General features: G+C 36.8%; 2 protein-coding genes across 2 annotated transcripts; one reads left to right on the plus strand and one right to left on the minus strand.

Annotated features, from left to right (window-relative positions):
* Window positions 1–6,345: 6,345 nt before the first annotated feature.
* On the minus strand, window positions 6,346–7,697 carry ALT_9033 (uncharacterized protein; the record flags this gene model as incomplete). The annotated part of the gene is made up of 6 exons (XM_089600519.1): window positions 6,346–6,716; window positions 6,772–6,840; window positions 6,933–7,247; window positions 7,302–7,346; window positions 7,410–7,616; window positions 7,670–7,697. 6 exons carry the CDS (start codon window positions 7,695–7,697, stop codon window positions 6,346–6,348), a joined length of 1,035 nt encoding a protein of 344 aa, XP_089455412.1.
* A 295-nt stretch (window positions 7,698–7,992) lies between these two features.
* Window positions 7,993–9,012, plus strand: ALT_9034 (uncharacterized protein; the record flags this gene model as incomplete). Its single annotated transcript, XM_089600520.1, has 2 exons — window positions 7,993–8,416; window positions 8,480–9,012. The coding sequence occupies 2 exons, from the start codon at window positions 7,993–7,995 to the stop codon at window positions 9,010–9,012; spliced, it is 957 nt and encodes a 318-aa protein (XP_089455413.1).
* Between the last annotated feature and the right edge of the window lie 2,395 nt (window positions 9,013–11,407).

Genomic DNA, 11,407 nt, shown 5'->3' on the forward strand with positions numbered 1-11,407 from the left:
AGGAACTAATTATTCTTATACCTTATATACTTCTAATTTTGTCCAGAGATATACTATTATATATTAGGTAAAGGAAGAACTACTTTATTATCTAATAGAAAAGGTTCCTAGCCCTCTTACTCTCTATTAGATACTATACTCCTTTATCTTTTACCCTATATATACTTAGATAGCTGCTAGGTAGCTAGCTAGTCTATACTAATCTCTAGGCTATCTTCTTTATTATTACTAATTAGCTTAAGGGTATCTTTTAAACCCTATATATATAAATAGTATTAGATCTTAGATTATCATAGAATTAAGTAAGCCTTAATAATAATAGTAGATATCTTAAGCAGAATTAAAAAGCTACTTAATACCAGCACTAGTAGCAGGTATTAAAAGTATATTATTGTCACGCCCTGGGATCCGTCTCTGCTGTTCTCTGCTAGTCAACTACTTTGGGAATGGGTAGAGTTGCATTCAGTCTGAGTTCAGGCAAGTTCAAAACCAGTTGGCACTGAACTGCTGTAATTCTAAGTCTAAATTTTAGAACTTAGAACCCACCCTGACCTATTCTAATTTAGTTTAAGTTTAACTATAAAACTTAAAGCTTAGCGAAGCTAAACTATTTCTAGATAAGTTATATTACTTACTAACTAACTATAGTTAGATTTGGTTTAGATTTAGGTTAGATAAACTACTATTTAAAAGTAGTATTTTATAACTATAAGATGTTATAATATCTCTTTATATACTAATTATTTTAATTTAAAATATTATTTATATAAGACTCTATATATAAAGGTTTCATCCTGACTTAATAATTAATAGATTTAAGCTATATTAGGTAAGTTTATAGTTTACAGCTTAAAATATAATAAAATATATAAATATATATATAAATATTATGATTATTCATGCTTAATGCTGAACTTTATATCTTAGATTAGCTCTTAGCCTCTCTTATATCTAAGAAGATGATTTAAATATACTAAATCTAACCATAGTTAGATTAAAAAAGGACTATATATCCATACACCTATAATAGTTTTATTTGTGGCACTTCTTGACTTACAGTACATCCGGTGGGTTTTAGGAATGTTGACCATTTTGACTGAGTTAGCCAGATTGCAAGGTTGTTAGTTAACTGAATCTAACCATGGTTAGATTGAGAAAGGAAGTAATATAAACAGTCCTTAGACTTACAGTATATCTAGTGGGTTTTAGGAACATTAACTATTTAACTGAGTTAGCTGGATTGCAAGGTTGTTGGTTAACTAAATCTAACTATAGTTAATTAAGAAAGGAAGTGATATAAATAGTCCTTAGACTTATAGTATGTCTAGTAGGTTTTAGGAATATTAATGATCTTAACTAAGTTAGCCAGGTTACAAGGTTGTTGGTTGTTAGACACTAAATCTAACTATAGTTAGATTAAATAGAAATAGATATATCTATAAGACTGCACCTACACTTCTGTTAATATAATAAGGTTATATTAACTACTAAAGTTATTAGTATTATTAATATAACTATATATTAGTAAGAGTATTAAATAATTAGAGATATTAAATTAAGCTTCTATAATATTATATAATAAAATTAATATAGCACTCTGATTAGTTAGCCTTATATATATAGGTTATTATATATAAATTATTTACTTTTTTAATAATACTAATAACAGTGAATATTAATATAAGGAAAGATTAGGTTAACTTATATATTCAACCCTAAAAGAGAACTTATGTTGGTGAGAATTATGGTATGGTTGATCATTGATTATATCTATGGTTCTTGCGGCCATGGATTATCATCAACAATCATTAATTTCAACCATTAGCAAATAGTGATCTAATCTATGAGATCACCTAGCTATGAGATCATTCAACATTTGAATGGCTTATACTAGAAGAAATCACCTATAAATACACCCTTAAATTACTCTATAGCTAGTTTGAATAACTAAGGAATTAAGACATTTCAGCTAAGACATCCTTAGCTACTTTCCTTCTACTATTCTTCCTATTCTTCCTATTCTTCCTATTCTTCCTATTCTTCCTATTCTTCCTATTCTTCCTATTCTTCCTATTCTTCCTATTCTTCCTATTCTTCCTATTCTTCCTATTCTTCCTATTCTTCCTATTCTTCCTATTCTTCCTATTCTTCCTATTCTTCCTATTCTTCCTATTCTTCCTATTCTTCCTATTCTTCCTATTCTTCCTATTCTTCCTATTCTTCCTATTCTTCCTATTCTTCCTTTACACCTAGGCAAGCCATCTATTCCCCTTTGCATTCGTGAATTTTCCCTTTGTCATTTATATACTATTGAGTATATACTGTTCATTTTCATTCACAATATTAGCCCTAGGTTCTATAGTAACTAACTTATTACTAGTATAAATATAGTAAATATTAGGTAATACTTAATAGAAGATATTAATTTAGTAAATTAATCTATATAGGGAGTCATGGGTTCAGGTCAACACCACAATCATGGCTAATCTTTATGGAACCTATACCATTAGATAGAGCTTAAAGAGAGTAATCTAATGATGGTGCTACCACTTGAAAATATTAAGAATTAGTAGAGTTATTCAGGGGGAAAGAAATATAATAGAAATATAAAAGTAGTTAGTCTCCTAGAGCACACTAAGTCACTAACTACTTTTAAATTTCTATTATATTTCTAGTTAAGGGCCATAGAATAAAGATATAAAGATAATAAATATATTAAAAAATAGAGAAAAATTAGCTGATAAGAATGGTCTATATCTTATTTAGATCTAATAACAGGCAGTTAAGTAATCCATGCAGGACTATTATTATTAAGAAATAGTTTAAAGGTTAACAGGGAATTATTAACTAGCTACTATACTTATAGCTTACCTAATCTAGACCTAAGTAAACACTACTAGAATTAGCTCTAGGAGATAGCTAATTAGCTATAACCAGATATTTATAAATATTAAGGATAACCTAGAGAGGTAAGTAATCACTCTAATAACTATATTACATATGTGTGGGTGGTGTTAGGCTAGAGAATTATAATAGGTGATTTCAACCATGCTGCAGTAAGTAAAGATAGTAGTTATTAAGGCTGCTAGAACCACCTAAATATATATAATCACAGGACTAGGCTGGTTGGACTAGACAAAGTAGACAAAGTAGATGAAGTGAATAACTATATAAATAGATAAACTACTGAACTAGACCAACTCAACCCACTGCACCAACTGCACCAGCTAGATAAAGTGATCAGCTGATGAAGTAATTGAGTAGATGAACTGCATGATCTGGACCAACTCAACCAACTAGATGAACTTAACACTGCATGATCTGGACCAACTCAACCAACTAGATGAACTTAACTAACTTAATTAACTACACCAACTGCACTAACTAGATAAAGTGATCAACTATTGAAGTAATTGAATAGATAGACTGCATGATCTGGACCAACTTAGAGTTGCATAACCGAACTGCTAAAATCAAATCTGACCCTCACCAAACTCGCAGCAGTGAGGGTTTGGTTCTAAGCCTATGGAATTACACCGGTTTCAGTTTCCCTAGATTAGAACTAATTCAAGTTTGGTTAAAACCATCAGTTTCAATTTTTAAGGTTTTATTAGATTTAACTAACCAACCCTCACTGTTTTAGATAGAAATCACTAATTTCTAGGATCTATCTAATAATTTTGATATCACTAGATAGCCCTAGATCTAGGCTATCTAAATATATAAATATCAATTCAAAATATTCAGTGGTTAGTGAGATATAAGGGAATAATTATTTCTGTTATAGGTTAGTATAAAAGTAGTAGTGGTTTATATATATATATACATCAACCTTTAATAATCACTATAATCTAAGGATGATTTTAACCACCACCCATTCAGCCCTATAGATATCAAATTAATATTTTAGATATAGATTATTATGATAATAAATACTATATATTTTATATAAAAATATTAATTTTCTATAAGTATAGTAATAGTATGGTAGATAGTATAGCAGTTAATAATTATTTAAAATTTCAGAATAGTAAAAATTTACTAAATAATAGCAGTTTAACTCACCTAAAATTAAACTAAATCTAACTATAGTTAGTTAGTAAGGGCCTAGCTAGGCCCAGCTAGGCCTAGTAGTAGATTTTATAGTGAAACTCAAACCAAATTAGAACAGATTAGGTTTGGTTCTAATTTCTAAGATTTAGACTTGAAATCAGTGGTTCAGTTCCAACTGGTTTTGAACTCACCTGAACTCAGACTGAATGCAACTCTAGACCAACTCAACTAACTTAACTAACTGCACCAACTCAACCAACTAGATGAACTTAACCAACTTAATTGACTGCACCAACTGCACCAACTAGATGAAGTAATCAACTGTTGAAGTAATTAAATACATAGACTGCATGATCTGGACTAACTTAACTAACTTAACCAATTATATCAACTGCACCAACTGCACCAACTAGATAAAGTAATTAACTAATAAAGTAATTAACTAATAAAGTAATTAACTAATAAAGTAATTAACTAATAAAGTAATTAAGTAGACAAACTGTATAACTAGATAATGGGCCAACTGGATGATGGATAAACTAAATAAAATAATTAAATTAAATCAACTTTCTTAATGCATTTAACCCATCCAGGTCATCTAATTTAACTTATCTAACTTATTTAAACTATCTACTTTGCTTAATCTATTGAGTGCGATTTACAAGAGACAAATAATACATAATAAGGAGGATGGGTTAACAGGGCTATTATTATGACTTCACTAGCAGCATTCAGTTCAGGTATGTCCCTCACCAATGCCTCTTGTAAATAAGTGTAGAGAGTTGATGGTGCCGGAGAGGTCTGGTTCAAGATCCATGAATGGGGCGCAGATTTCTCAACTGGCTCGATCAATTAGCCCCTGCTTGGTGAGCTATGGTTCTGCCTTTATTCTTTTCAGGCAGCTATTCTGGATGGGCAACAACCTAAGTGTACTTACTAACTCCTGTCCTCTCTAATCACAGGCCTTCTGAGTTACTCCTTCTAGCTACCCCTATCCCTGCCTAACAGCTCATATCTGCTCCGAATTGAGCACATCTGCGTCCACAATGCAGCCAACCCCAACAGCGCGCAGTTCTTTGTCAACTGTGCCCAGGTCCATGTGACCGGCGGCGGCAATGGCAATCCAGGCCCCTATAGCAACGAAGACCCTGGTATTCATTTTAACAACTATTATCCTCCTGTATGTTGGCCAGAAACTTTAACAGAGTGCCCGGTTGTGAAGCTAACTGAGGCCTTGTAGCCCCAGTCCTATATCATCCCGGGCCTCCCAGTGTGGTTTGAGTAGCTAGCATGTATCGGTGACACGCAATGTCGGGGCTGAGATGGGCAAGATGGAGGGTTTGGGGGGTATGCGAAATGCGAGATGTGAGACGATGATGATCGCAGATGGGCAACGGAAGTGTGGTTTCACTTCTTCGGCTGTGGCGGCGAGCAATGTGTGGATTTTTTATCTTGGATAACTTCAGGCTGTTTAGTAACTTTATGCATACTTCATGCCATACAGTTCAAAGAATAGCCAACATATTGGGGGATCTCGAATCCTTTTATATTCATAACCATTAGAATCTGGTCAGCTGTAGCATTCTGAGAAGCTCAAAACTCTGAACGTAAGTGCATCGGTGATGCAGATACTACACTGATTACACAGGTCAAGGTCTTGCATATCTTGCTTAAGAAGTGCTGCATGGCCAGCTGAACCTCGAGATCGCCAATACCTGACGTCCACTCCCACAGATGATGCATAGCATAACTAAAGACTGCCGTGCTTAGCTCAACACGTAGGTGATCGCATCAAAAGACTGCAAGCAGTCTGAGCATGACGACATGGTGGCACAGAGCGTCTTCCAAAAGTCTAGGCAGCGGAAAGTTGCAGCTGACAGGCCCAGTAGAATGATAAGCAGTTTCATGGAACAACCACCATCAAGAAAGGTATTACAGAAATATAATTACCCCCGTCCTGAGTGAAATAGAGCAAGCTTCTGAATTGCCGCTTTGACTCTGGAGATAAGAAGTCAAGATGAACTGTCGACAAATTGCCTATCTGGAGTTTTGGCTAGTTTGCATTAAAGAAGCTTCTACCGTGTAGATACCATGGATTCACTGCTATCCGTGTCGTTTAACAATGCTGATTATAATGATACTGCCGGAAAACAGTTTCCCCCGACGTTCCTATATTAGATACCTGTCTTGGCATTAGGGTTCGAATATATATATCAAATCTTGAGGATAGAATATCTCTGGACCTGATCGACACGACTGTGCATATTCTGGAAGTTAATGCTCCAGACTAAGTCAGAGGCCGGTCTCCTGTGGAACAGGTGTCTGTACAGATATCCCAGGCCGCATTGGCATTGCGGTAGCGATACTGGTCGTCGCGTATAACGTCGGTTTTGCATGATGTGTCAACACCTCCGAAACAGGGATGCCTGCTGTCTCGAAGTCCATTGGAGAATCGATACCTGCTACAATCATGGACTGCATCTCCTCCCGATGCTCTCGGACGTAGTTGAGCCTGCGGCGATGCTTCGCTGCATGACGACGTAGATGTTCCTTCTCCTTAGTGCATTCGGGATCCTCGCATTCTTCGATCCCAAGATGTTCGGCCACCTCAGACGAATTCGCAGGGCGAGTGCTGTTGCCATCATCTATCACATATCGTGCAGCTGTATAAGGTGAGTTTGGCGGATAACCCTGGCGAAGGTGGAATGATAAACGTACTTTCATCATCAAACATCAATACTTCCAAGGCTCGTTCTACAGATCGCTTGACGGGCTTGGTCTTGCCAGCTGGATGATACTGTCAGTTGACAAGAGAGGATTCAAGAACAATAGAGGATTGAAGAACAAGGGAGGATTCAAGAATAAGAGAGTTACCATACCGGTTACAGAAGCGGCAGGAGTCGTGGTGTAGCGAAATGGAAAATTAAAGGGTATGCCTTTCCTCCAATAATAGCCGTCGTCTGCCTGCAGAGCAAACCCAGGCTCAGCGTCCGGAGACAGCGTTCGAGGCCAGCAATCGTTGGCTGTCACAAGATCAGGATCTCCTGCAACGACGGGTATGCTCTTCCAATCCATGACAATCGACGTGACGGTAGAGGTGAGATGCTCTTGGACCCAAACAGTATCTGTGAATAGTCCGACGTATGTTCTAATGGTTGACGTGCTGGTTGTTACGGGAGGCGGAATTGCTCCACCTGGAACCACGTCAGGTTTTCAAAGCAGACTATTCCTTGAGAAAGGGAGCTTACAATCTCGCTCGACTCTAATCTTCGATCCGGCAGCGTTTGCAACACCTAGAGGTTGATTAGCGCAGCTCTCGGAATAACCCTCAAGATAGGGCTGTGGTATGTTCAAACCTCCGTTCTGTCCTCCCGGGAGGTATCGAATTATGATACCAGCAGAGCCCTTGTTTCGCGATCCCCAAATGTTGAAGGGTGGCCACTCATCTGCCTCACAATCGCTATCCTTCATCATTCCAGCATAGGGAGCCCAGACGCTTGAAGTGATCCAGGATTTCCACCCATCATGGTGCATGCTAGACCATTTATCCGGTCCCTCTCGAGCTGGGTTGTAGCGAACGATCTGGTCAGGACATGGAAGCGTTCGCAAGCCATACCAGGTTGCCGCCGATCGAATGTTTGCATAGGCCTGGGGATAGCGTTGACCTGGTAGTAATGCTAGGTCAGGCACATATTGGATTGCGGCTGTTAGACACTGTTCTCTTAGTCTTAAGGGATCCACAATTTTATATATGAGTACGTAATATTAGAAATAAGTGCATAAAACATGCCAAGACCAGACTGTCCATGGAATAGAGAATGGTACTACAATACACCTGCATAACTCCGTACAAGTACGCAATATCTTCCCCGCCTGTTTTTTCTCCCTCTGCTCTCTCCAACTTCCGCCAAATAACCACTTTTACTTACTCTGATCATTATGGATCCAATTCGCGAAAAACACAAGTGTCTCATCAATGGACTCACGCAACTCTTCACTCTATTTGTCAAAGCCCATTATATCGCCCCTAATGATGTCCTGTATCCTCCCAACGACACTGATGTTGGACGCCTCCAGAGACTTGGATTTGAGCCCGAAGTGATTGGTCTCGTCCAACTCCTGCCAGCGATTAGAAATGAAGCAGTCTGGGGTTATAACGACGGAGGAATAGAAATGATTCCTCATGCCAAGCTGGTTAATTATCTGAAACAGCGAGAGACAGCTAATGCTAATGACATGTTGGAGACCCTTCGATGGGTCGATCACACGGGTAGGGATGCGCAGGGACTCTTTCCTCCGTCCATCCTTCGACTGACATTCCCCGCTTTTTATGGGGTAAATGTGCTCTATGACGCCCATGACCGTACGTTGCTTCTTTCCTTGGGCTCTTTTTAGTTTGTCAATGATCTAGCTAACCGTGCACCAGAGACTATAATGGAATGGTGTGACCTGAACCAAAAGGAATGGCAGGACTGCCCCCGCCAAACATGTGAAGAATTCTTCTCAAAGGTCCTCGAGAAATTCCGGGATCTTGAATACGTCCCTTATTTTGATCCGAATGACGGAGCGAAAGTTCCAAAACGTAAAATTAAGGAGAATCCCATTCTGTTCCAGAACATTTTTCCCGGCGGAATTCGGTATCCCATTGATCCCCAGGCTGCTGTTCAATGCGAGGAAAGGGAAGTCGGCCAGGATAGCATACGTGGTGATCTTAATGAGTGGAGGGCTCTACAGAAGCTCTGCCGCGATGCGGGCTGGGAGAACGAATTCGACGGAGAGCTTTTCGACGATAAAAGAAGGGATTTGTTGCGTGTGATGAAGGATCTCCAGGGCCAATCCAGCGGATGGTACTCGATTCCAGAGAATAGGAAAACAGAGGAGATGCGGATCGCTGAGCGGGAGTTTCGTCAACGTCGGGAGGAGTTTTGGGCCGAGACTGCTGGAGAGTACTATCTTTAACATTCAGCATGGCTTGCAACTTCATTTCCTAATTGCTTAGACACACTAGCCAAGAGGAGGACTTCGTTTGTTTGGGTGTCGAAAGAACGATAACTCGTGCTGCCTGATTTTGTGCCCTAATCTATCAAGACTACCAACGTCATTATACTTGTTTTTGTATTATTAAGTTCCCATTTGTTCCCGTTCTCGCTACTCATGCGTCTGCGAGAACCTCGCTATGATTTTACAGGCTTTCGTGGCACACAAACAAAATACAGCATATGAGTTCGAATATAGTATCTTGTGATAACCCGCGCACGATATTTCTAGTCAATTCAGGGAACTTGATCGTAGGGGTAGCTATGTCGGCGCCCAGTCAGATACACTTTTATCTGAGGCATATAGCTGTTTCCAAGTTGGTTACTGGCCTTTTCATAGTTTGGCTAACCAGGAATACAAACTCCGGTGTATGTCGATCGTTCCAGTTCTGAAGCTGCATGAAACTTAGTTGAACTGACTCATGTGATTTTGGCAGATTTGAGATAATTTCTGAGATACTGGGAAATTTGGGAAATTTGGGAAGTCCGGCGGCCTAGAGCAGCGTTAGCCTCTTTTGATGTACATATGTCTCCCAATTTTCCCAATTTTCCCATTTCGCTATGCTTACAGATTCATAATCAAGATACCAAGTTATAATCCACGAAACAATGTGACATTGGTCGCATGCACGAAAAGCAAGCGCGGATTTTGAGATAAATCTTGCAGGAATGAAGCCCAACACATCCCAAGCATGGGAATATAAGCAATATAACGAGACAGATTTGTCCACCCTAACATTATAATGTCTCATCAGGGGGGGGGTGATCATACAAATTCTAGGGTTGGCAGGGGGGGGGGTGATCAGGGTAACCCATTACCCCCCCCCTAAGTTAGTCAAATCTTAATATTTTTGAATGATTGAAAATAATATATAATTCTAATTAACTAAATTATAATATTCTAATATTAGATTCTAGAATATTCACTAGGAAGGTGGTTAGACTAGGGGGGTCAGGGTAAGGTCAAAATTTTTTGTTGGGGTCTGCCAAGACCACTATCTGCGGGAAGCCTATACCCTTTTAGGCCACCATCTAGTATGGATTAGTGCCTGAGGTATCTATCAGCCTAGTAGGGCCTTAGAATTCAGGCAGAAAGTAGAAGAAAAATTAATTCTATTTATTTAGTAGGGGTCTAGTACTTGATAACTAATAATTAATATTTTTAGTGAATAATAGGTACTTTTTGCTATAGAATAATGATAGTCTGATTAGGTAAGCATGATTCCTGATTTTTTAAAAATTCTTAGAAGATACTTTGAAATTTATTACTAGCTGACTAATTATAATTATTTTTAGTGGATAGAGCTAATTTTAACTAGTCTAGTAATATATAGCATGACTAGTAATATTAAGTCTAGAATTTTTAAAAATTTATAGAATTAAATGGTTTATTAATTTTATTTAATAGAGAATAGAGATATATATTAGAGAGGGGGTATACTACTAGACCTAGTAAGCTAGAGAGTAATTTAATCTAGTTATTAGAATAGATATAGTATGGATAGTATATATATATATATATATTTATAGCTACTAGGTTAAGGTAAGATATAAAGGAAATATATATATATAAAAAGAATAAGAGAGATAAGAGAAATTTAGAAAGAGATTAAGCAGAATAATAATATATATTAAGAAAAGATAAGTATAATAAGTATAATTAAGAAAGTAGATTAAGGGCTAAGGCTTAGTAGTCTAGTACTATAAATATAATAAAAGAGAAGAAGAATAGAATATAAAATAAATATAAAGTAGAATATAATAGTTTATTTAGTAGTTACTATAAGATATATATAAAGAGGAGGGTTTATTATACTAAAGAGATATAAGTTATAGGTATATATATTTATATAGATAAGAAGATAAATAAGAGTATAATAGTAATATTAAGATATATAAAAATAAAAAGTAGAAGATAAGAGTAATTTATTATAAGAATTAGATATAGATTTAGAAAGATAAGAAGTACTTTATAAAAATAAAAATATATAAGAGATAAGGTAGTAAGAATAACTAATATAAAGAAATAGAATAAATATTTTTTTTAAAAAAAGAAAAAGAGATTAAGTATTTAGTTTATTAAAGAGAAAAAGATTTATAAAGAGGTTAAATAATAGTAAGAAGAGAGGGATTAGATAATAGTATAAAAAGATAGAGAGTAATAATTAGAAGAGGATAGAGAAGAAGAGTATAAGTATAATATCTATATATTAGCTAAGATATAGGGTTAGGGTTAGGGTTAGGGTTAGGGTTAGGGTTAGGGTTAGGGTTAGGGTTAGGGTTAGGGTTAGGGTTAGGGTTAGGGTTAGGGTTAGGGT

Source organism: Aspergillus lentulus (assembly GCF_001445615.1).
Source record: "Aspergillus lentulus DNA, contig: Alt16, strain: IFM 54703, whole genome shotgun sequence".
In the NCBI taxonomy this organism is placed as follows: Eukaryota; Fungi; Ascomycota; class Eurotiomycetes; order Eurotiales; family Aspergillaceae; genus Aspergillus; species Aspergillus lentulus.